The sequence below is a fragment of the Wyeomyia smithii genome, chromosome 3, assembly GCF_029784165.1.
Source record: "Wyeomyia smithii strain HCP4-BCI-WySm-NY-G18 chromosome 3, ASM2978416v1, whole genome shotgun sequence".
Classification (NCBI taxonomy): domain Eukaryota; kingdom Metazoa; phylum Arthropoda; class Insecta; order Diptera; family Culicidae; genus Wyeomyia; species Wyeomyia smithii.
Genome location: NC_073696.1, coordinates 46,704,556 through 46,728,360, shown reverse-complemented (window position 1 = coordinate 46,728,360; position 23,805 = coordinate 46,704,556). Strand labels below are relative to the sequence as shown.

At 39.1% G+C, this 23,805-nt stretch overlaps 1 protein-coding gene across 1 annotated transcript in view; it reads right to left on the bottom strand.

Moving 5' to 3' along the window:
- LOC129728265 (uncharacterized) overlaps positions 1-23,805 on the bottom strand; it is a 58,395-nt gene that overhangs the window by 5,143 nt on the left and 29,447 nt on the right. Inside the window, exons 4-9 of the mRNA XM_055686693.1 lie at positions 18,538-18,646; positions 17,387-17,561; positions 4,169-4,177; positions 4,007-4,092; positions 3,822-3,942; positions 3,491-3,627 (exon numbers count right to left, since the gene is read on the bottom strand). Coding sequence (XP_055542668.1) covers positions 3,491-3,627; positions 3,822-3,942; positions 4,007-4,092; positions 4,169-4,177; positions 17,387-17,561; positions 18,538-18,646 — 637 coding nt within the window. The remainder of the gene's footprint in view (positions 1-3,490; positions 3,628-3,821; positions 3,943-4,006; positions 4,093-4,168; positions 4,178-17,386; positions 17,562-18,537; positions 18,647-23,805) is intronic.

Here is a 23,805-nt window from a genome sequence, read left to right as displayed (position 1 = left end):
TTTTACGCACATTAAACGAATACTTTGGCAAGACACTTTATATCCACGAGACTTTATGTATTTGACCCGAGCGTCAGTGACATTTCTCAGGATGGATTGGTATGATCGAAAAATTTCTGCAACAAGTAGGGCTTCGGAAGATAGCGAAAAATATTTGATCGCGTAGATGTTCATCTTCCGTTTTCGTCTCATCAATCTTTCAGAATCAAACTTGCTTTTTTTTTGTTTTGAGGATATTGAAACAAGCCTGCATTTTGAACGTTTTCAGTTCAGTGTCTTCGAGGAACATATTTCTGGCCTCTCAAGGTCTTCTCTAGTCCCACTACAATTAAGGCGATTAACAAATAGCCAACATATTTGTTATCCTGGTGGTTGATGGTTGCAAACCAAGTGGTTGAACCTACGGTTATGGTCTTCCAGAATTCCCTCTTTTGCTGGCCGGTTTCCTTGAAGCAAAAATCGACAAACCTGTTCATTTTATTCTTCAGAAAAGCCACAAAAATGAATTGTGAATTGTCATAAATATCTTTGTTTTATTTATTCCTCAACACTCGCAAAACGCTCATATGAAAAAAAGAGCTAAAAATGAGGTATTCAATTAAAATATGACATTTCATCCACCTATTGGTAGCGTCTAAAAGATTTTAGAACGATCTATTTCTTGTTCCAAAAAGTGACAAAAATAGACCAAAATGTATACCAGTTTCAAATTTTTTCAATTTAGATCTGGTATAAAACAAAATTTACACCACCGGTGCAGCAGTGAATTTGAGTTTGTTCCAAAAAAATAGATCAAAACAACGAACTGGACCACCGCTGAAGATGCCCTAAGAGGACAGAGAAACGCACCAGAAGAACGAATAAGGGCAAAGTAAACGCCTTAATAATTCTATTATACTTCGAATGATTGAATTGAGCTTGAGCTTGATTGATCACCACCGGTTGCCACTTCGTTACTGACCAGGATCGACCATAATTGCACATGGAATTTTATCAATTATTGCTTGGGAGTTTTAGCTATTCGATGTGCATCTCCAATGATCCCTGCATGCTGATCAGTACCGACGCCTGCCGGTCCAGAACGTAGATCAAAAAAGGAAGAAAAGGAAAGTTAGTTCGATACTTGTTGCTACTAGAGAGCCGGATATACTCCTGCATAATCCACAAGCATCACGGGTAGGGAGGAGATTTGTGTTGGTGTTGTTAGTCGTATTCCTTTTTCGAAATTTCACCGTATGTAGTATCACGATTCTAATTCTATCGACTGCGAGAGAGCGACAACGCGCGAGTTTGTCTACCCGAAAAACCCAATCTCAGAGACGTACAAATGTTATTTCATTACGAGAACGGAGTGAAGGGTATGTGTGTATCGCGGTTCTATCGATGCAAGAGAAAAGTTATTTCAGAAGCATATAAATGTTCTCTATCTCTAGGTGATTCTAGGGAGTGGTGATGGTGGTGATGAGGAGTCTGAGAATTAACCCATGCTTAAGTCCTTTGATAATTAAAAATGGCCTGCTTCTAACAAGATTCGAACTCACGACCATCTGCTTATTATGGCAGACTCTGTAACCTTGTGGCTACCAGCTTCCTTCTCCGAATGATTGAAATGAAAAGCCAGAAAAACAACAATAGATTTCAATATCCACTCGAAAAGGAATTTTATTAAAAAATATTGTAAACCGCTTGGAGAAACCAAATAAGACGCCAACAACAAAAACGGGTCAAATATGCCAGGAAGTTTTTATTAGAAGTTGGAAATTTCTTTTTAGAAGGTAGAAGGGAATAAACAAAACAAATACGCCAAGATTTACCTAAAATGCACGAAAATGCTCCGAATAATTGATTGAAATCTTGAAAAAAAAATTAGTTTCAATTTCAGGAAGATCTAAAAAACAAGGAAGGTATTTCTTACTTCTTATTTAACCTTAAACTCTTGAAAGGTTCTCAACGTCTGCTCGACATGTCTAAAGAACCTTTACAAAAAAAAAAAAAAAAAAACAAAAACAAAGAGGACAAATTTATCATGAATATAGCTGACAACGACTCTGAAACCAGAATATCTGTAGAAATTTTATTACTGACCAGAATATTTTTTTGGCAGATTTCCATTTTGGCATCAAGGATTAGCGCGAGTTGAAACGCATAGTATTTTGTGATATGAATAACTAGCAATAATGAGCTAACCGAAACTATTTAGCGATTTCGTTATTCTTGCTTAGGAATTTCAACATGTGACTAATACACAATTACACGCAGCATCAAAATAGGAGATCCGTATATTCGAGGAACAACATTTCTAAATTTTTGTTTGTTCATTGATTTATATCAAAATATTTTGAAATTATTTGTAGATATTAACTGTTCCAATAGAAGATGTTCTTGTGAAAATTATAGTGGAAATAATTAACATCGAAGATTTCATTTTAAATCTCCAAGAAAACTATCAATTTTAAGATCCCTCATTCCCATTGAACATGTTTGGGTTCATTGTGTACATTATAAAAGCAAAGCACGTTGTACAAGTTGAAACCTTATTTTCAATATTTTGATAAAGAAATCTCGATATAACTTTGGATTTCGTGTGAATTTTTAAACGGGGTTTCGTGGGACGAAACTTGACAGTGATTGGCATTGTTTGCCGTCAAAAACTAAAAAAAATTTAAAATAAAATTTAACAGAACTTCCAATCTGATAAGACCAAAACTAAAATTTGAAAGTGTAGCATCGAATCGTTTATTCATGAGGTTTGAATTAATTACATGTTAGAATGTGTAAATATTTAGCAACACACAAATCACTGAGCAAGTTCGAATCGATGCAATAACGTGCCGCAAGCATACTTTTGAACTAATAACTGTAAAACAAGACTTTCTCCCGTATCAAAAACACCTTATTAGATGTGAAAAAAGGGGTTTTGTACAAAATTAAACTAAGCTCTATAATCTAAACATTAGTTACAGCCAGAAAAAAAATCAGGTGAATTCCTCATTAATCGAAAATGTGGGTTGTTTTGTGAGCAAATGTTTAGGTCAATTTTTCATTCTTCTCATAGAATCGAAAACAGATTTCAACACAGAACATCACAGATTATGCAGACAAAAACGGTTGCAGAGCTTCTACTATCTAGTACGTAGGTAGTATCAAGCAAAACAAAGAAACACTGTTTTAATCGGAATCAATGAAGCACGACTGCGCACTGCAACAAACGACAGGATGCTGCTGCTGCACGTGCAACATTTCCATTCAACGGCGCTCCACACTTTACATTCTCAACGATTTCGTGCATCTTTTCCATCGACGCTAACCATTGTAGAGTAGAAATTTCACAATTGGATTCATCTTTTCACCAGCGAAAACAATGTTGCACATGAAGAATTTTGATCGATCACGATTTCATAGTTCAGTGGGGGTGACAATGATATTGCACACCGTTTTTGACAGTCTTTAACTGATATTTACAAACTTGTTCATTTCGAACATCACTTACAATCTTCATCCTGGACGAATGAAACGCTATCACTGTATCGCTTATCACAAACAACAGTCCTACGATCACTAAAAAACTAGTGTTGCTCCCTCGACAGGATCTGTCCACTATAGTCCGCTTGAAACAGGACGATGACACTTAGTTGCACAAAAGAAGGCACTATTCGAAATGTACTTCTTCGTGTATAAAGGTTTGCTTTATATAGCATCTTCTGAGGTTCTGGCACTCGCCGCTCATTTATTGAATTGTTGCTGTGTTTTTTCGTGTACCTCGTGGTCCTGTGCCTTCTACTGTGTGCCAGCAGGTCGATCCTCGTGCTGCCCCTTCCCACCTCGGGATCGCTGTTGCTCGCTGCCATCACTGCCAAGTTTGGCTGTAATCGAATTGATATCACTTTGCCCCCAGGTAGGTACAGCCAGCGATCCGTTGCATAGCATAGCGCAAGCCGAAACCTGCAGGTTGAATCTTCTCACGTAGCGGCGAGCGAGCGTGCGCATGGTTGATCCTCCCAGTCACCCCTGCTAGCTGTCGGTTGTTGTTGATGTGATGAGCAGCAGCAAGTGAATAGTGAGTGAATGCCGGACTTCGGTTCGTAGCCTGATCTAGGGACAGGGTTGTTTGAAATTAAATTTAATAAGATGCGAGTGTTGATTTTACCAAAATTTTCATTGTACTCACCAATTGACCCTGAAAAGATAATTATGTTTTGATGTGCGTAAAAGGATAATCATGTGTAAAATTGACTCCCAACTTTTAAATAATTGAAAATGCAAGTTTTTCTTCATAAATTATCGATTAATAATCATTATGATGTTAACATATCGATGAATAACAAAAACCAGAATTAAGGCTTTAATATTTCTTTATTGAAAAAGAAAAAAAGAGTAAGAACCGGCGCACTGTTTGAAAAAAAAAGCCGAAATTTTGCTGTCAAATAATTTTGTGTCAAATTGACGCAGACTATCTTATTAGGGTTAAAATATAATTTTAAAATGTGAATTTTTATTTACTTTTGACTATTCCTATACTTTTATCTCAAATAATTGTATGTATCGTTGAAAATTGCGAAAAGAAATCCAGATTCAAGTTTTTCATATTTATTACAGGTTACTGAAGCGAATGACCACCGGTTAAAACCTCAATGAAAATAAATAAATTAAATAAATAAATACTAACAGCTTATTATCGCCCGAAATAAAGGTTTGGAATGTTAGTTTTTGGTTATTACTGTATACATTCACCTATTAAATATATTAAAGCTACATCTGCCACGTTACATCCCTGCCCGAATCAACGCGCAGTCAGTTTCGCGCTCATTTCTCACCATAGCAAATCATTTTCGGATCCCCATTCACGCTCAGGTACTGTCACTTTTGGAACAAACTGCACTGAAATTGAAACTTATTAACTAACATTACCTACTATTACGAGAGAAGAAGAGAAACCATCTGTAGCATAACGACGATACACCGGGAGAACTTTGCGTTTACTATTTTGTCGATCGCAATAAGGCCTAGTGCATCAATTCTGTAAGTTTCGGTAGATACACACAAGCGACTGCTGTTTTTTTTTCTCCGAGTCATAACGAGCTCACGGATGTTTCGTGCTGGGTCTGGGATATTCGAAGTTTATGACGGCCAAGTTCTCGACGATCACGATACTCGGAAGGGGATGCGATCTAACTTTTGTTTGGGCTTTGCGAGACAGTTCATTATAATATTTGACGTTATCTGCGATCAATCTCGATTTCGCTGCAAACTGCGACTGCGGGCGGTGATTGCAAGGAAGAAACAATCGACTCCTTTCATTAGATGAAATAGAGTTAATAGGTATACCTACAATAGAGATAAACATTTGGATAATAGCTTTGTCAAGCATGCCTAGCTAGTTTATTGCCAACGCAAGGAATGTGTGCTGATTTCGTTTGAAGACTAAAAGGAATTTAACCTTAGCTTTGAAGCAATGTAGTGGAAGAAGGGCCCAATTGCAGTGCATTTCCATTTTCTGATTTCATTGGCTTGCTTGGCCTAGTGATCCACATATTTGAAATGATTGGCTCAATTATATTGAAGGTGAATTCTCAGTGGATTGCATTTTTTAACTTGCATTACCTTGATTTATCTAAAATACAGTAAAAATAACAAATGTTTTGTGCAGTTCCGTGTACATTTTTTCCTGACCACTTTCTCTCTCTTTTTAAACTACATTCGACAATATCCCTTTTATTAAGCTTGTTTGATTCTCACAATAATCAGCCATATACTTTATTCTAGTTCATCTTATAATGTCATACTATTTTATCCTTTGCCAAACCATTATATTACATCGTAGGGTAGAGAACATATTCTAAGCAGCTTAACTTGGTTTCAGATTGTAAAACCGAGTTAGCCAACTTTAAAAATAATCATATAAAGTCCTAGTCAGTGCGTCTTGAACTGTCCTACAGGTCAGACTTGTTTTCGGTTGCTTGTGGACTGGTCTTTGACTGCATATAGCTTCAAAGTTTGTATTTTGTCAGTGTGTCTTTTAAAGACTACCTGAGTTATTTCCCATCAGTCTTTCTCAAGACTACCTACTTTTGAATTTAACATTTGTTTTTACTTTTTTCGAATCACCTGAAATGGCAGGACGGAAAAAGAAACCTCGCATCGCTGCGGGGAGGAAAAGAGAGGCATTTCTTTCTGACACTTCGAGTGTCTGTAGTGACAATCCTTTTGATATTTTGCCTGAGCAAGAAGCTGGTGAAAGTTATTAGTAATGAAACTATACAAAACGTAAATTCTTTTAAAAAGGAGAAAGTTCCACCTATTGTGGTAACTATTTCTTCTGAATTCAATATTTTCAAAAAGGAACTTTCAACGTTTGTTTCTGACGTTAAAGTTACCTATCAAATTGGTCGCAGAGGCGAATGCCGCTTATTAGCCGACTCTATAAAGGGTCGTAATCGTCTTATTCAGTATTTAACTGAAAAGATGTATAAATTTTTTACATATGACACTAAGAGCGCCAAGCCGTTCAAGGTCGTATTGAAAGGTCTCACCAACGATCAAACCGTTGATGAGATCAAACTTACTTTAACAGAATTACTTGGCATAGCCCCTACCCAAGTAATTCTAATAAAACAAAAATCACGAGGCGAAAACAGTCAGCGAACTGGAATTTCCCTTGTTAATTATTTAATACATTTTAACCGCAGTGAGGTTAAAAATTTGAAATTTTTGGACAAAGCACATGCTATTTATAATGTGCGAGTGAAATGGGAATTGTATCGAAAGTTTGGCGGAGGTGAAAAGCATATCACCCAATGCCGTACTTGCTAACGTTATGGCCATGGTTCAAAATTCTGTAACATGGACCAAAAATGTCTTAATTGTGGAGACTCTTCTCACAAAAAGGACACATGTCCTGTGAAAGAGAGTAAAAATTTTCGCTGTGCGAATTGTAACGGCAACCATATGTAAAATTTTTACCAATGCCCAGTCCGTTTAGCAATTGTTAAGGCAAGGCAAGGTAAACAAAATTCAATTTCTCAATTAAAACCAACTTCAAAACAAAATTCTCCAAGCGTACCAATAACGCCCACTTCTTCCACCCCTCTGCATACTTGTTTAACATATGCACAGGTTACAGGTAGTTCGAACATTCTACCGCCTAATGTTGGTAGTTCGAAAATGACCGTTTATATGGGTAAGCAAAACAGCTAGAAAATAATTGTACACCTATTACCCCAGCTAATATTACTACCGAAAATATTTTTTCTAATGTCAACTGCCTGGAGCCTATTACGGCAGGTAAACTTTCTTTTCTGCAACAAGCAATGTTTGATCTTATGAACGCCATGTTGCAGGCAAAATCAATGTTTGAAGCCATTCAAATAGGTACAAATTTTACAATTGAAATTGTTTCTAATTTAAAATTAAGCAATGATTTTTAATAAACCGATCAAAATTTTAAATTGGAATGCTCGCTCATTGAAGGCCAATGAGAATGAGCTTTTCAATTTTTATACAGTAAATAATGTGCATATTGCAATTATTACTGAAACATTTTTGAAACCTAACATGAAATTAAAATATAATCCCAATTACGTGGTTCATAGATATGATAGGATTCAGGGTTCCGGCGGTGGAGTTGCAATTGTTATTCATCACCGAATCAATCCTCGTGCTCTTCCCCATCTTGAGACGAAAGTTATTGAAACTTTGGGAATTGAAGATCAAACTGAACTTGGGATTTTATTTATTGTCGCAGCATATTTACCATTCCAATGCACACGCGAGCACAAAAATTATTTTAAAGGTGATTTACAAAAACTCACCAGAAATCGTTCGAAATTTTTTATAATCGGCGATTTTAACGCTAAACATCGATCATGGAATAATTCTCAAAGTAATTCCAATGGCAAAATTTTATTCAATGATTGTTCTTCAGGATACTATTCTATTTTGTCTCCGAATAGTCCTACATGCTTTTCTTCTGTAAGAAACCCTTCAACAATTGATTTGGTGCTAACAGATCAAAGTAATGTATGTAGTGATTTGATCACACATGCTGACTTTGATTCTGACCATCTTCCAATAACTTTTTCTTTATCACATGAATCAGTTTTAAACCCTATGAGCTCTGTTTTTAATTATAACAAGGCTAATTGGGAAAGATACAAAACTCATATTGAGAGAAATTTCAATAATGAGCTTGTTTTGCAAAACGAAGTGAATATTGATTCCGCTTTGGAAGCATTAAAATGTGCAATTGTTGATGCCAGGAATTATTCTGTTCCAAAGGCTCAAGTGAAATTTGATTCACCAATAATTGACGAAAATCTTCAACTTCTAATTCGTTTGAAAAATGTCCGCAAATGCAATTTCAACGTTCTCGTGACCCTGTTTTTAAAACTATTTATAAAGACTTACAGAAAGAGATTAAACATAGATTTACTAAAATTGAAACCATATTCAAAACCGTTTTGGAAGCTGTCGAAGATTCTTAAGGAACCTTCAAAGCCTATTCCAGTTTTAAAAGATGGTGAACGTTTTATTGTATCCAATGAACAAAAGGCTCAAAGACTTGCTCAGCAGTTTGAGAGTGTTCATAACTCAAATTTGAATTTTGTGAGTCCAATTGAAAATGAAGTCACACGTCAATTTGATTTAATTTCTTCCCAGAATTTTTTACCTGCAGAAATAGTTGAAACTAACTTGAATGAGATTAAATCAATTATTAAAAATTTCAAAAATATGAAAGCACCTGGTGACGATGGAATCTTTAATATATTAATCAAACATCTCCCTGAGAGCACAATGGAATTTTTAGTGAAAATTTTCAATTGCTGCTTCAAAATTTCATATTTTCCCAAATTATGGAAAAATGCAAAAATTACTCCAATTTTAAAGCCGGATAAGAATCCAGCTGAAGTTTCAAGTTATCGACCAATCAGTTATCTTTCTTCAATAAGTTAACTGTTTGAGAGAATTATTCTTAACAGAATGATGTCACACATCAACGAAAATTCAATTTTTGCAGATGAACAGTTTGGATTTCGCCATGGGCATTGCACAACTCATCAATTGCTCAGAGTTACTTATATGATACGAGCTAACAAATCTGAAGGTTATTCCACTGGAGCTGCTCTTTTAGGCATAGAAAAAGCATTCGACAGTGTTTGGCATAAAGGTTTGATTGCGAAATTGCAAACTTTAAATTTTCCAGTTTTCCTAATCAAAGTTTTGAAAAATTATCTTACTGATCGAACTCTGCAGGTTGTCTATCAGAATTCAAAATCTGATAGATTTCCTGTCAGAGCAGGTGTGCCTCAAGGTTCTGTCTTGGGCCCAGTCCTGTACAACATATTCACTTCAGATCTTCCTGATTTGCCTCCAGGATGCACAAAGTCATTGTTCTGCGATGACACAAGCATTTCCGTAAAAGGAAAAAGTCTTCGTGTCATATGCAGTCGATTGCAGAAAAGTTTAGATATTTTTTCTTCCTTCTTGCAAAAGTGGAAAATCTCTCCCAATGCTTCTAAAACTCAAATGATAAATTTTCCGCATAAGACTGGGGCTTCTTTCCTCAAGCCAAACAATAATCACGTTGTCAAGATGAATGGGGTTATTTTAAGTTGGTCTGACAAGGTTAAGTACTTGGGACTAATTTACGATAAAAAACTTATTTTCAAAGAGCACATTGAGAGTATACAAGCCAAGTGCATCAAATTTACGAGATGTTTATATCCTCTCATTAATCGAATTTCCAAACTTTGTTTAAAGAATAAACTTTTGATTTACAAACAAATATTTAGACCAGCAATGCTTTATGCTGTTCCGATCTGGTCAAGTTGTTGTTAAACAGGGAAGAAAACGCTCCAAAGGATTCAGAATAACGACGAATGATAAGTCCTAATTGCGAAAGCAAACAAATCCTAACAATTAAAATTACAAATTTCTAACAGTGTTGAGAAGTCACCATTTGTGATTGGACACACATACTCATCATTTACTAATATTTATCATAAAGACTTAAGCTACTAACAAATCCCCCCCCGCGGTTGGCGTCCGACCCCACGCAAAACTTAAATTTGTCACTCATATTTAAGTACTGTTGAATATAACTCACAGTTAAAAAGTATAGAAAAACTCAAACAAAGAACGTACACAACGAGAACAGCTGATCGACTAAACAAAGGTAAATTGTGAGTGAACACGTGCTGTAGAGACGCTGTAACGGTCGAAACTGGATGCAGCGACCTCTGTATCTGTACTTCAAATTTGAAACACGATATTGATCATGGGTAACTTATACTAGTTTACAAAGCTTCGAAATAAAAAAAACGAGCATCGCCAAAATAAACGAAAAATGTGATTTTGGAGCATAAAAGTTGTTTGGTAAAAATTGATTTAAACGAATTTTGAGTTCAGATCAGAACTTGGGCGATGTAGATTTCGATTCTTGGATTGTAGGATAATTTTAGTCAATAAAAAAATTAGCCAACAAGAATTATTCAGGTGGATATTACCCCTTAAGTTCTTTTGTTATTTGCAATTCGCTATTCTATAATATTTTTCTTGTTATTTATCGTAGTTCATTTGAACGTTTTTTCGCGATCGATTTCACTCAATATAATTTGTGAATAACTAGTATGCTAGGCATACAGACACGAGGCATAATGGATACGAGGCATACTGCCACAAGGCATAACGGACACGAGTCCTTGTGTCCATTCGGCCTCGCGTCCATATGCCTAGTGTCCGTATGCCTGCTATCCATTATGCCTAGCGTACTATGCCTCGCGTCTGTATGCCTAACGGGGTGTCATCAGTCTCTATAGATACAATAATAATGACCCATCATCTTATCCGGAATTTTCTATCCACAGATTATGAGAAGACGTGAGATCAACCGTATTCGGATTCAATTAGTTGTAGGTGGAACAAATTCATCCCTTAAATGTGCATTTTCCATCCAACACAGCTCTACAGTGAACCGAGTTTGCTGCTGCTGCTGTTTCGAAATTAAATATGTAGTAGCCCAAATGCAGACAAAAGTCGTTTGTTATCGATCCTACCATTATAGGCATCTGTTAGTACCTATTCATCGAAAATCGCACTCTTTCGCTCTATTTCACACCCAATTTGCTCCAATAGGTTGTAAATACATCTAGTTGTTTAACGGAGAACTTGCTTTGCACTACACTGCCGTTTGTTCCGAAAAGTTGCATCAATTCGTCGCACGAACCATTTGCCAAAGAGCGCATCGGCTGAACTTAAACGAACCGCAGAAAAAAAAAAACATTTGCATCTCGTGAATTGGCCAACTTCCAGTCGGTTGCTCTGGTGTTGTTTTAAATGGTGTTCACCTATTGGCGATCAATTTTGAGGGAGAAGAAACGCTTCACCTCATTGCTGATGGTTTGCGGATGATCGGATCGGATCCTAAAACCGATTGACTGCAGGCGGAATGAAATGATCCATTGCGCGCCGGCCCGGACTGGAACGACTAACGTTGTTAGGAATTAGCATTAGCAGTCGGCGTAACCGATTCGGGGTGGGCTTCACGGATGGGATGGCGGTTTTTGGATTGAACAAATGACGCGAAACAAGGGTGGAATTTATGCTCTCACCGAGCAGAACCTTGCAGCGTGGAGAACGGATTAATCGTGATATTTTATGAGTTTATTTCGCTAGTACTTGATTCGGAGCTGCGGGCGCTTTTATGGTTGACGCAATGCTCTTCTCGTGGTTTCAACGTAATTTAACCTGCTTTGTCAGCTTTCACTGAAGAGTTTTTTTAGCATTCAATAAATATTCTAGGTTCTGTTAGAAATCACAGAATGGCTTCCAACGCTTGCTTCCCACATTCGTCGGATGAAAAGGAGTATCTCACGCAGTAATAAGCTGGTAAACCATACAAATACCGCTCTACGATTTGGCCAACTATCCAAATTTATGTTATTTGATTAAAACAACGTTTATGTCATTACGGTTAACGAATCCGTAGTGCAAATTGGCTCGCTGATGTCTATCTCGCAGTGAAATCATTATCCAATGATGTGTCTGATCGCCAGCTCAAATAGCACCAGTTAAGCAAACATAATGGATGATGATGTCGTACAACCAAGCCCGCAGCGGGATTACAACGTTGTTGCAGTGATTTATTTAATTACCCCTAGAACTCGGTTTCGACCTGAACAGTCTATCTGGCGCGACGCTGGAAGACGACTCATATCACCTTTCACGGAGGGTTCGCTTGTTGTAGGACTCGACCGTATGCAGTCCACGTAAGGAATTATAACCTTCGGAATTAGATTGTCGTTTTTTTCATATATATGGCGTAGCATAAACTGACCCAATCATGCCGCAACGTACGAATGACCTACGTGCTTCTGAAGATGCTCTCTACCATCACTCATCTAGCGATAAATACCACAAAAACTTACTAGATTTGGCTGTTTTCAATTACCATAATTTTTAGCCTCTTGAGAATAAGTTTTCGCAGCAAGGTCGCACGACAACCTTTCGATTGGAGCCCCATTGAACGGCTTTGTTGCGATGTGCAATTTGCTAAATTTGGTTTATCTTGTGGTTATATCTTGTTGTCACGCAACAGTTATCTTTTCATTTCGGTTCATGTCGAATTTAAAATTATTGGAGTAATTTTTGTTGATATTACTTACTAATAATCAAATAAAAGACAATAGCAACCCCCTTACCACAAATTGTTGGAAAAATGTTATATTTTTTCCAGTTATGCTGTATCTGTTGCATAAATGTATAATCATACTCTTTTCGTATTTCGGTCGACAAACACAAATACGACAAAAATTTTTTACGTCTTGAGCATACGTTTGTGCACGTGTTAATTAGAGATTTCGAATAACTATCTGCCAAATTACCATTACTTTGTGTAAATAGGAACAAACTTAATAATTGATTTGGTTCGAACTTTTGCCTGCGTTGTGAAATGTAACGGAGTATGATACAGCGAGATTGAAAAAAAAAAAACAGGTGCATTCCATAAGCTCAAATCGGAAAAAAAATATGAAAGATTATAGCTATTCTACCATTTCATATAAATGTTGGTGCCCTTAGCCGTTACCAAAGCGCGTAACTTACATGAGAATTCGCATTGTAATTGCTCGCCGGGTTCGTCGCATCAACGTTATGTTTACGAGAAAACTCATTTAGGTCTCCGAAACAATATTAGTAGCTAGGTACACCAAATTTCATAGGAATTGTAAAAGACTAAATAGCTATAATCTTCTTCTGGTTTGAGCCTCAGGAGTGTACCTGTGTTGACCAGTAGTGTAATAAAATATAAGGGAGAATTTCCAGCTCAAATAAGGCCGTTCCTAAGTCACGTGGTTATATTTTGATAAATTATTTTGTGTTTGATCAATTATCCTAAATTAGCCATATAACTATCAAATATAATTCTGGTGACGAATCCGACGCGAGGGAAATTTAGTTTACGTACTGATTTTTTATCAATAAAGAATTTTGCCTTAGACGCAATTTTAGTAGTGAAACCCGGCTCTACTCAATCTCTCAGCTCCCGGTTCTCTAAATCTTGATTTATACTTGATATAAAAAACTACTGATTAAGTTGGTGTGTTCGTTCTATTTTTACAACCTTCTGATAACAGGGTTTACCGATGAGTTACGTATATTCAATTCCAAAAGGGCCAGAGTAAAAATGATGAATTTTGGTACAAAACCAGCGCGTTGGATTGGTATCATATTCTTAGTGATAAACTTTTAACATTGTTATGTAGCTAGAAAAAAAATCTCGAAAAAAAGTTCACAGTGAAAATGACAAAATACTCAAACGTTTGTAACTTTTAGTAGTACATATCGTCAGTTGAATTGAATACTGGCACAACTCAAAATTCATAGTTTCGAGAAAAACGCGTTTGAAAGTTTGTGTCAAAAATTTCTTTTTTCATTTTCAACTTGTTCGGATCTATCATTTGCATGTAATAAGCAAGTTATAAAAGTTGTAACCTCATTTTTCGGTCTTTTTAGGGATTTTTCAACTGACGATATTGTCAACTTCAATGTGTGAAAAAATAAGATTTTTAAAAATGGTACTTTTTGAAATGTATAACATTTTGTGACAATTTAGAAAATTTAGCACAGAAAAAAATTTAAGGTGTATATTTTAAGTTTAGTAAAGCGGGCAATGTATGCAGTTTGCGAGGATGCGTAAATGAACGGGAATAGAAGGTGTCCCCGTCTGGACGAGGGAAATTTTTTTCTAAGCCTAAAGTTACACCTTCTATTCCCGTTCATTTTCGCATCCTCGCAAACTGCATACATTGCCCGCTTTACTAAACTTAAAATGTAAGTCATATGACTAAATATGAAATTAGTTCGTAAAGTTAAGGTGTATATATTTTTTATAGAACAGCAATTTTAATACCTACAACTTTGCTGAAGACACCATTGCAATCAAACATGCCGTTTTTCTGAAATAGAAATTTTTATTTATCAGTCACCATTTTGTATAGGTCCGAGTCTACATGAAGAACTGATATCATAAGCTGACCTTTATATTAAAACCTAATTTAATCCACCTAGCAATCAGACCCAGTCTTTCTCATTCAAACTTATTTGTAAAAATAGATTTACATGGACGCTCCAATCCAATAAAAGTATATTCACTCTTTGGGTTCTAAAATATTGATGTTGTAGTTGAAGTATAAAATATGAAATTTGACGAAATGTTAGTGCTTAAGAAATAGCGAAATAAAAGACTAAAATAAATGATGATAAATGACTCTTCATTTCGAACAATTTAATCACGAGCGATACCGGGAACGTTCAAATAGTACGATATCACATTTAAATCATGTTGAGGCCATATATATTGATCAAAGCAGTTGAATAGTCTTTGAATTTCTTTTCTTTCCAAAACTTTTGAACAGCATAACAAATTGTTATGAAGTTTGTTATTTGTAAGTTTGAGAGATGACTAGTTTGTATGACACTAGTTATGTTCAAATAAGTCGTGTAATACTTGAGATAATAGACTTTCGCTGTTTTAACAATTTTATACATAACGGTTGCTTAAGTTTGATTACATTCAAATGAAAAGGGAACGTATAGGGTAGCCAAACTTTGAAACCACTTGTTCAATCATAATTCATCAGTTAACCCTTAACTAGCCCGTTCATCTGATATCAATACAGTTCAAATCGGTTGTGTAGTTTCTGAAATAATGAAGCTTCGTGATTTTCACATTTCGATACATTACAGACGAAGTCAAAGTCCGATTACAGTTAAATTCAATAGGGTGTTATGAGGCAGTTGGACCTTTCATTTGACACTAATTTAGTGGAAATCGGTTCAACCATCTCTGAGAAAAGTGAGTGAGTTTAAGTAGTCTTGTAAATATTTTACTTTTCATAGCTTACTTACTTACTTCAGCAGCCTAGTGCCGGAGTGGCTCGTGCCGTATCAAGAATTTTCCTCCATTCTACTCGGTCCTGGGCTACTCGACGCCAATTTCCTAGACGTCTCGATACTCGCAGATCCGCTTCAACCTGGTCAAAGCCATCTAGCACGTTGGGCCCCTCTATTCCTGGTGCCGGTGGGGTCCTTGAAGAGAACCGATTCTACCGCGCAGTCATCCGGCATCCTCACGACATGCCCGGCCCATCGTAGCCTCCCGACCTTCGTCAGGTGTGCAATGGGAATCTCTCCAAGTAGTGTCTGTAGCTCGTGGTTCATACGCCTACGCCACTCTCCGCTTTCGGTTTGTACTCCACCAAATATTGTCCGCAACACTTTCCGTTCGAATACGGCCAGTGCGCGTATGTCCTCTGTGAGCAGCGTCACGGTTTCGAGTCCATAGAGAACTACGGGTCTAATTAGGGTTTTGTACATCGTCAGTTTCGTGCGGCGGCGTATGATCCTGGATCGAAGCGTCCTGCGAAGGGCAAAGTAGGCTCGATTTCCAGCTTGAATACGTCGTTGGACCTCCTTACTTGTGTTATTGTCGGCGATTACCAGAGATCCCAAGTATACGAACTCCTCTACCACTTCGAGTTCGTCGCCGTTCATGACCACCGTCCGTGGGAGGCGAATGTTAGTTTCTTTCGAGCCTCTTCCTATCATATACTTGGTTTTCGACGCATTTATTTCTAGTCCAACTCTTCTAGCTTCCACTTTTAGTCTGGCGTAGATTACCTCCGCCGTCGCTGAGTTTCTTGTAATAATGTCCAGGTCGTCTGCGAAGCCTATGAGTTGACTACTTTTGCTGAAAATCGTGCCTCTCGTTTCGATGCCCGCCCGTCGGATTACACCCTCAAGGGCGATGTTGAACAGTGTGCAGGATAATCCATCTCCTTGTCTCAACCCTCTGCGCGCTTCGAAGTGGTTCGAGAGTGTCCCGACACGCACACGTAACACATCACTCGGTCTAAGGTAGCTTTGATAAGTCGTGTAAGTTTATCCGGAAAACCGTAGTCGTGCATTATTTGCCATAGCTGGTCTCGATCGACTGTATCATACGCTGCCTTGAAGTCCACGAAAACATGATGTGTGGTCACGTTGTACTCCCGGCATTTCTGAAGGATCTGCCGGAGAGTGAAAATTTGATCCGTAGTAGCTTGTGTGAAGCCCGCTTGATACTGCCCTACGAATTCTTTCGCTAAAGGAGATAGACGGCGGAGTAGGATCTGGGAGAGGACTTTGTAGGCAGCGTTGATCAGCGTAATGCCGCGGTAGTTGCTGCATTGTAGCCGATCGCCTTTTTTATAGATGGGGCATACAACTCCTTCCATCCATTCTTCCGGTAGTCTCTCTTCCTCCCAAATCCTAGAGATTACCCAGTGGAGTGCCGTTGCTAGAGCCTCTTTTCCATGTTAATAGAGCTCTGCCGGGAGCCTGTCCTTGCCGGCGGCTCTGTTGTTCTTAAGTGACCCAATTTCCCGTTCGATCTCCAGGATATCAGGAACTGGGACACTACTGTCGTATGTAGGCACTCCAAGGATAACTTCCCTTCCGCCTCCTTCCGTTGCTTCGCTATTGAGGTGCTCATCGAAAAACTGCTGCCACCTATCAACCACCTCGCGCTCGCTTGTAATCAGGTTCCCCTCCACGTCCCTACACATATCTGGACTCGGTGTGTAGCCTTTACGGGATTGGTTCACTTTTTCAAAAAACTTGCGTGTATCGTTAGCCCGAAACAGTTGCTCCAGCTCTTCACGATCTCTGTCCTCCTGCTGGCGCTTCTTCCTCCGCAGAATCGTGGTCAACTCATTTCGTGCTCGTCGGTATTTGGCCGCGTTCTCTCTTGTGGCGATGCTTAGATAATTTTTCCAAGCTCTTTTCTTCCCCTCCATCGCTTGCTGGCATTCCCCGTCAAACCAGTCATTTTGTCGGCTCGACGATACCACACCTAGTGCCGCGGATGCGGCCTCTCCAATGGCCGAGCGTAGCTTCCCCCATCCATCGTCGAGAGTCGAAGCACATAGCTCTTCCGTAGAAGGTAGTGCCTCCTCAAGGAAGCGCGCGTAATTCTCTTCAGCCTGCGGGTTGGTCAACTGCCGGATGTTTGGCCGGGGAGGACGGTTCTGACGTGTGTGAAATACCGTGGATAGTTTTGAGCGCACATGTACTGCTACTAGGTGGTGGTCTGAGTCGATATCCGCACCCCGGAGGGAGCGTATGTTTGTAATGTTTGAGAAAAATCGGCCATCAATGAGAACGTGGTCAATTTGATTTGTTGTACGGTGGTCAGGTGATCCCCAGGTGGCTTTGTGGATATCTTTGCGTGGAAAGAAGGTGCTTCTAATCTCTAGGCGTCGGGAAGCTGCGAAGTTGATGCATCGTTGGCCGTTGTCGTTCGTGTCGCTGTGTAGGCTGTAAGGCCCTATCACCGGTCTATACATCGCTTCCATACCAACCTGGGCGTTCTTATCCCCGATGATGATTTTGATGTCCCGTGACGAGCAGCCGTCGTGTGTTGCCTCCAACTGCGCGTTGAAGAAACGACCTTTAATCCTCAACAGACACATCCTCTCGTTGATCGCCTTCCAATTGATCACGCGATCCTGCATTCTGCCTATTACACAAAACCCGTTCCCAGCTCGTTGGTTTTTCCACCGCTCTGGTAGAACTGGGCCTTGCCTCCACGGACTTTCCACACTTTCTCACCTTTGCGACAGATCTCCTGCAGAGCCACGATGCCGAATTTGCGGGGTTCTAGCTGCTCGAGCAGCACCCTGTCTCCGCCCACAAAATTTAGCGACTTGCAGTTCCAGGTACCGAGTTTCCACTCGTGGTCCGTTTTTCGTTGCCTAGGTCCATACCGAATGTTCCGAGTAATATTTTCTTGAATATTCGTAGTGTAATTGTTTAGGTAGGTTGCCTTACTAGGGCTACGCTACCGAGTTTCGTGATGGGGCTGCCATCTTAGGTGTAGCGTTCGAGACAACACGTTTCTTTATTCAGCCGCCCGCTCCGGGTCAGACGCTGCTATGAGCCGCCCCTAACCTGGGGAACAGACGCTCAGAAAGGCTGAGCTTTCCTCCGAGGAGGTCAGCCCACCTCTTCCTTCCCTGTCAGCATACGACCAAGGTCCCACCACGGGTTGGTTACCACTCGTATCCCGGCTGGTACCACGGGGAGGTAGGGATAGGAGTTGCTGGGCAGGATACTATGGACCACAATGGGGTCTATTTTATGCCAACTAGTACGGTTTGTACTGCAGGTACGCTCTGCCCAGCCGTTCACCAGCCAACTTTTCATAGCTGGATTTCACATTTTTAAACATAACAGGCAAAGTAATAGTCCGATTGCAAAAAAAATCAATTGGGTATTATGGGGCAACTAGACCTTCCGTTTGACACCGATTTTATGAAAATCGGTCCAGCCATCTCTGAGAAACATGAGTGAGATTAAATAGTCTCGAGAACACGTTTCTTTCCATAACTTTTGAACCACTTGTTCAATCTTAATGAAATTCAAAAGTTAAGGGCTTTTTAGGTAGCCCGTTCATTTGAAATTAATTTTGTTCAAATCGGTTGCGTAATTTCTGAGATATTGATGTTTCGTGATTTTTACATTTTGATACATAACCTCTAAACTAGAAATCCGACTACAATAAAATTCAATATAGTTCTATGGGGCAAACATACCTTACATTTGCAATTAATTTCATTGAAATCGGTCCAGGCATCTCTGAGAAAATCGAGTGAGATTGGGAGAGCGTTACACACACACATACACACACATACAGAAAATGCTCAGCTCGTCGAACTGAGTCGAGTGATATACGACATTCGGCCCTTTTGAGCACTTTTATACCTTTAGTTTTTTCAGTGATTGCTATACCTTTCCAGGAGAAAGGCAAGAAGGAACAACTGTAAAAAGTTTCAGCGAAATCGGAAACAGTCGATCGATTTAAGAAGTTGACTCAATGATACTTGTGTGTTTGCTATTGATCAGCAGAAAGTTAGGTTACCTGCACACTGCTGCACACTGAATATGAATTAGGGTATTTTTTCCATTATTCATCTTATTAAACCGATATTCACGAATGGATTAAACACCAAATTTTCACGGAATCTATGAACAATTAAACAAAATACCCCTCCATGCTTCTATGGAATCACCCAGTATTGGAAATTTAGTAGACTCAGCTAGATTTATCCAAATTTTTTTTAAAACAAATCATTTTTCACAACGCTTCCATATTCATCTCAAAACTTAAATCACTGCTCAATTATTCATCTCACGACGCACAGTGGTTCGAATTGTATGGCAAGGGTGGTCATAAATCATTTTTTCACAGTATTGCTCTTGAAAACTGCTGAAATCGACAGAATTAGATGTTTTCCTACGTGGTCCCCGTGGCTCTGTGGTTAGCGATGTCAGTCGGTTAGCTCTCTCACACGGTTGTGATATCGGGTTCGATTCCCGATCGAGTCGAGGATCTTTTCGAGCTAGAAATTTTCTCGACTCAGCACTGGGGCACGGTGTATCGTTGTACTTATCCTACACATACAAAATGTGCCAAAAACAATATCGATAACGAATTCTCTCAACTAATCTAGTTGATCGAGACCGCTATTAGCCCTGAGGCTAAGCGTGCGATATTATTGTTCAGATGTTTTTCAACTATAACAAACTTTACTGGGACTGTCTTCATCCAACTTGTTTCAATTTTCTGGCATTGCCTTGCCATTATTATGCATGCATAATAGTGCGCCAATCGAATATAAAGAAAAGTTTGACAATTGAATTTCAAAATACGGCAGCTTTCAAAATTTTGCCTTCTCGAAAAAAGTCATTATGCAAATTTAAGCATAATCTGGTTTCGTGAACCCTCAAAGCGGTCAAAGTTTGATTTTTCTTCTTCTACGTCATTCTTCTGGAATAACTTAAAACAAATTTGATATTTTCTCGGGAACCTCCCGTATTTCAACACCAAATATCAAAATTGGCATATACACAAATGTTTAAGAACTAATTTGTAAATTTGAGCTGAATCTACCACAACCCTTCTAAGAAACTATGTAAAAAGTATGAAATTCAAACGAAAAAGTAACCATCCTCAGCCGCTTGTCATCGACTAAGATGCAAATATATGCAGCTGTAACCATTAAAAAATCTTTTCTAGTTCCTAAATCTTTCGTTTGGTGGTAATTTGGTGATAGTATCTCGCGCGGAACACATTTAATAGTTTACATGAATTTAAGTATGAGTGGTGCTCTCTGACTTTATTATTACGTTCCCTGTTACAACTAATTATGATTACAGTTTAGCACATACCAAACCAAACAACACCGCAATAGCAAAACAAACCTGTTTTCTGAAGGCTCATGATGAAGTTAAACAGATGAAGCAATTGAATTTGTTCTACAGCGGATATGTACACAATGTGAAAAAACACGCCCCTAAAGTTGATTTTTCAAGTGTCAAACACCTTACCTTATCTCGTACTCAAAAGTAAACTGTTCATAAAATAGGCAAGCAAAAACAGCTTTTCTGTATTCTCAGGTTTATAACCGATCCATTAAATCAATAATAACCAGAAAACAAAAAAAACTTTTTTTCTATTTTTGGCCTATGGGCCAGTTTCGGATTTTTATTTTTAGTATTTAGACAGGTGTCATGAGAAATGAACTTTTGTGCGGTCCCCAAATTGTGGGGGCCTGTAGGCCTCAGAAGGCTTGAAAAATAATATTTAAAAATTTCAGGCCAATCGGGCAACATTTGCATTTTTTTTTGTTCTTTATAACTTATTTGACACGGCACAAATACAATTTAATGTTTAACGGCGCCAATTATATCTGGTAGCTTACTTTCTAAAGTATCTTAATAACTAAAAGCAAATTTTTTATCCTCGCTGCCGACTACGAGCTGAAACTAAATGTAACTTAAAGCTATAATATTTTGCATTAAAAGCACGGGTTTACTGTATGATGGTTTTCATTGCCATAGGTAAGCACATGTTCCGCTGCTGGGCCAAGATATTACGGACTGGCATATTGGGTTGTCTCCCTCGGGCCTTGAGAGTATCGTGCGGGTCTGATTGCTGTTTCCGGATCCGGGGTCTTAACGTGTTCTTGTCGTTAGGCTGGATGCAGGCGTAAGGGGGTAGGACTAAACTTGGGCGTGGATGGATTTCAGGAAAACGTATATAAGGGACATGTAGAATTGGTCACGGCTTGCCAAGACATCACGAACAGGAACAGCCGACTGCCTACCTTCGGCCTGCAGGGAAGCTATTAATTTAGACCTGGCGTCACGGTGTACAGGGCATGACCAAACAACGTGCTCTATGTCGTGATAACCTTCACCACAGGCACAGATACCACTTTCCCCGAGCCCAACACGACGGAGATGCGCGTCAAATCTATAGTGATTGGACATAAGCCGGGACATCACGCAAATGAAATCCCGACCTACATCCAACCCCTTGAACCACGGGTTCGTCGACACCTTGGGGATTATGGAATGTAACCACCTTCCCAGTTCCCCTCTGGTCCAAGCATTTTGCCAACTGATGATCGTTTTCTGACGTACAAATGAAAAAAATTCTCTAAAGGCAATTGGTCTTTCATAAATTCCACCGTTTGTTGCGCCCACCTTAGCCAAAGAGTCCGCTTTCTCATTGCCCGGTATCGAGCAGTGAGAAGGGACCCACGCTAAGGTAATCTGATACGATTTTTCGGATAAAGCACTCAGATGTTCCCGTATTTTCCCCAGGAAATACGGAGAGTGCTTAACATCTTTCATCGATCGGAGAGCCTCAATGGAGCTGAGACTGTCCGTAAAGAAGAAATAATGGTCCGTGGGCATTTTTTCGATAATCCCTAGGGTGTACTGAATTGCAGCCAATTCTGCGACGTAAACAGAAGCAGGATTATCAAGCTTATGGGATACGGTTAAATTGTTATTGAAAATACCGAAGCCAGTGGACCCATCAAGAAGTGATCCGTCAGTGTAGAACATATTGTCGCAGTTGATGTTTCGATATTTATTGGAAAAATTTTTGGGGATCTGCTGCACGCGTAAATGATCCGGGATTCCACGAGTTTCTTCTATCATATACATTTGCATTTTGATTGAACTAGTTTTTGCTAACTCGGTTGTCTAAGCGTGTCTGAGTAGTTCGAAAATAATGCTGAAAATTGCTGGAACATAGTTGTAGGTGGAGTACTACTTTGCAGTTAAAACACATTATACATTTTAACTAGAGGCAAATACTCATTCCTATTGTTTCTATTGGAAGTATGTGGTCGTTCTAAAAAGGACTATTGTTTCTATATTTCACGAAGGTGTAAATTATTCGAATTGTGCCTTTTTTTATTCGAGAGCAGAACACCTCTCTAACCTCGGATAAAACCTTGTACGATTTCTCCCCACCAATTCCAACACGTCTGCAACAAAACACTCCATTACCACCGCCAGATCGACAAATATTCCAGCACCAACGCGCATAATTTCCATTACGTAGTAGACGATTAATGCGATCTGCCGCGAATTGAAGCCCAGCACGCAACGAAACTTTGTATTTCCCTCTACTATGCCTCCTTTGCCACGCAGGTCTGTAGCTACCTAATGGGCTAGGGGGGGGTCTCTGCCCTTCCACGCATTTGTGTTGCCCCTAGCGATTTTTTTTTTCTAATTCGTATGAATAAAACGAATACTTCAACTATTCACATATTCTAGATTAGCTTTTGTATATTTAAGCTAAATGTATTACTTTGAAATTGCTTCCTAACAAAAAAACGTCACTGAAATTTCTGTGCCCCACCACGCAGAACAGAGTAGCTACGGCTCTGTTGCCAGGCCCAAATAATGTAACTTGCACACAGTGTTGCAAAGCTCACTCGCTCCAGCTGCTTGGCGGGCCCTCCTGAGTGCGTATTATCAGCTATACACACAGTGGAGTTTACTCCAAGCAACCCATGCACACGCTGGATTTCTATTTCATTTGCTCCGCGCGCACGTGGAGCATCATAGCAGCCACTCCGACCGCCTCGCACTCCGACGTGAGCTGCAGGCATATGCATCGCTCCGGAGCTCTTCGCGGAGCGACACACAGCTTGTGTTTGCTGCGATTAGTTTTTCTTTTCGCGAATGAAATTGCAATCGAAACTGGTGGGATAGGACTTAATAGTAATGTTCCCCATGATAAAATACATTTATGACAATAAAATCAAGGATTGAACGGGAATATTTTTTTATTCACAAAACTATATAGATACCACGTTATAAGAAGCAGAAGATGCTGGGTTTTTGCTTTTACTTTTAATAGTCTGTTATGTAATCTTAGCACACTTCCCGCGGCGAAAAATAAGTATC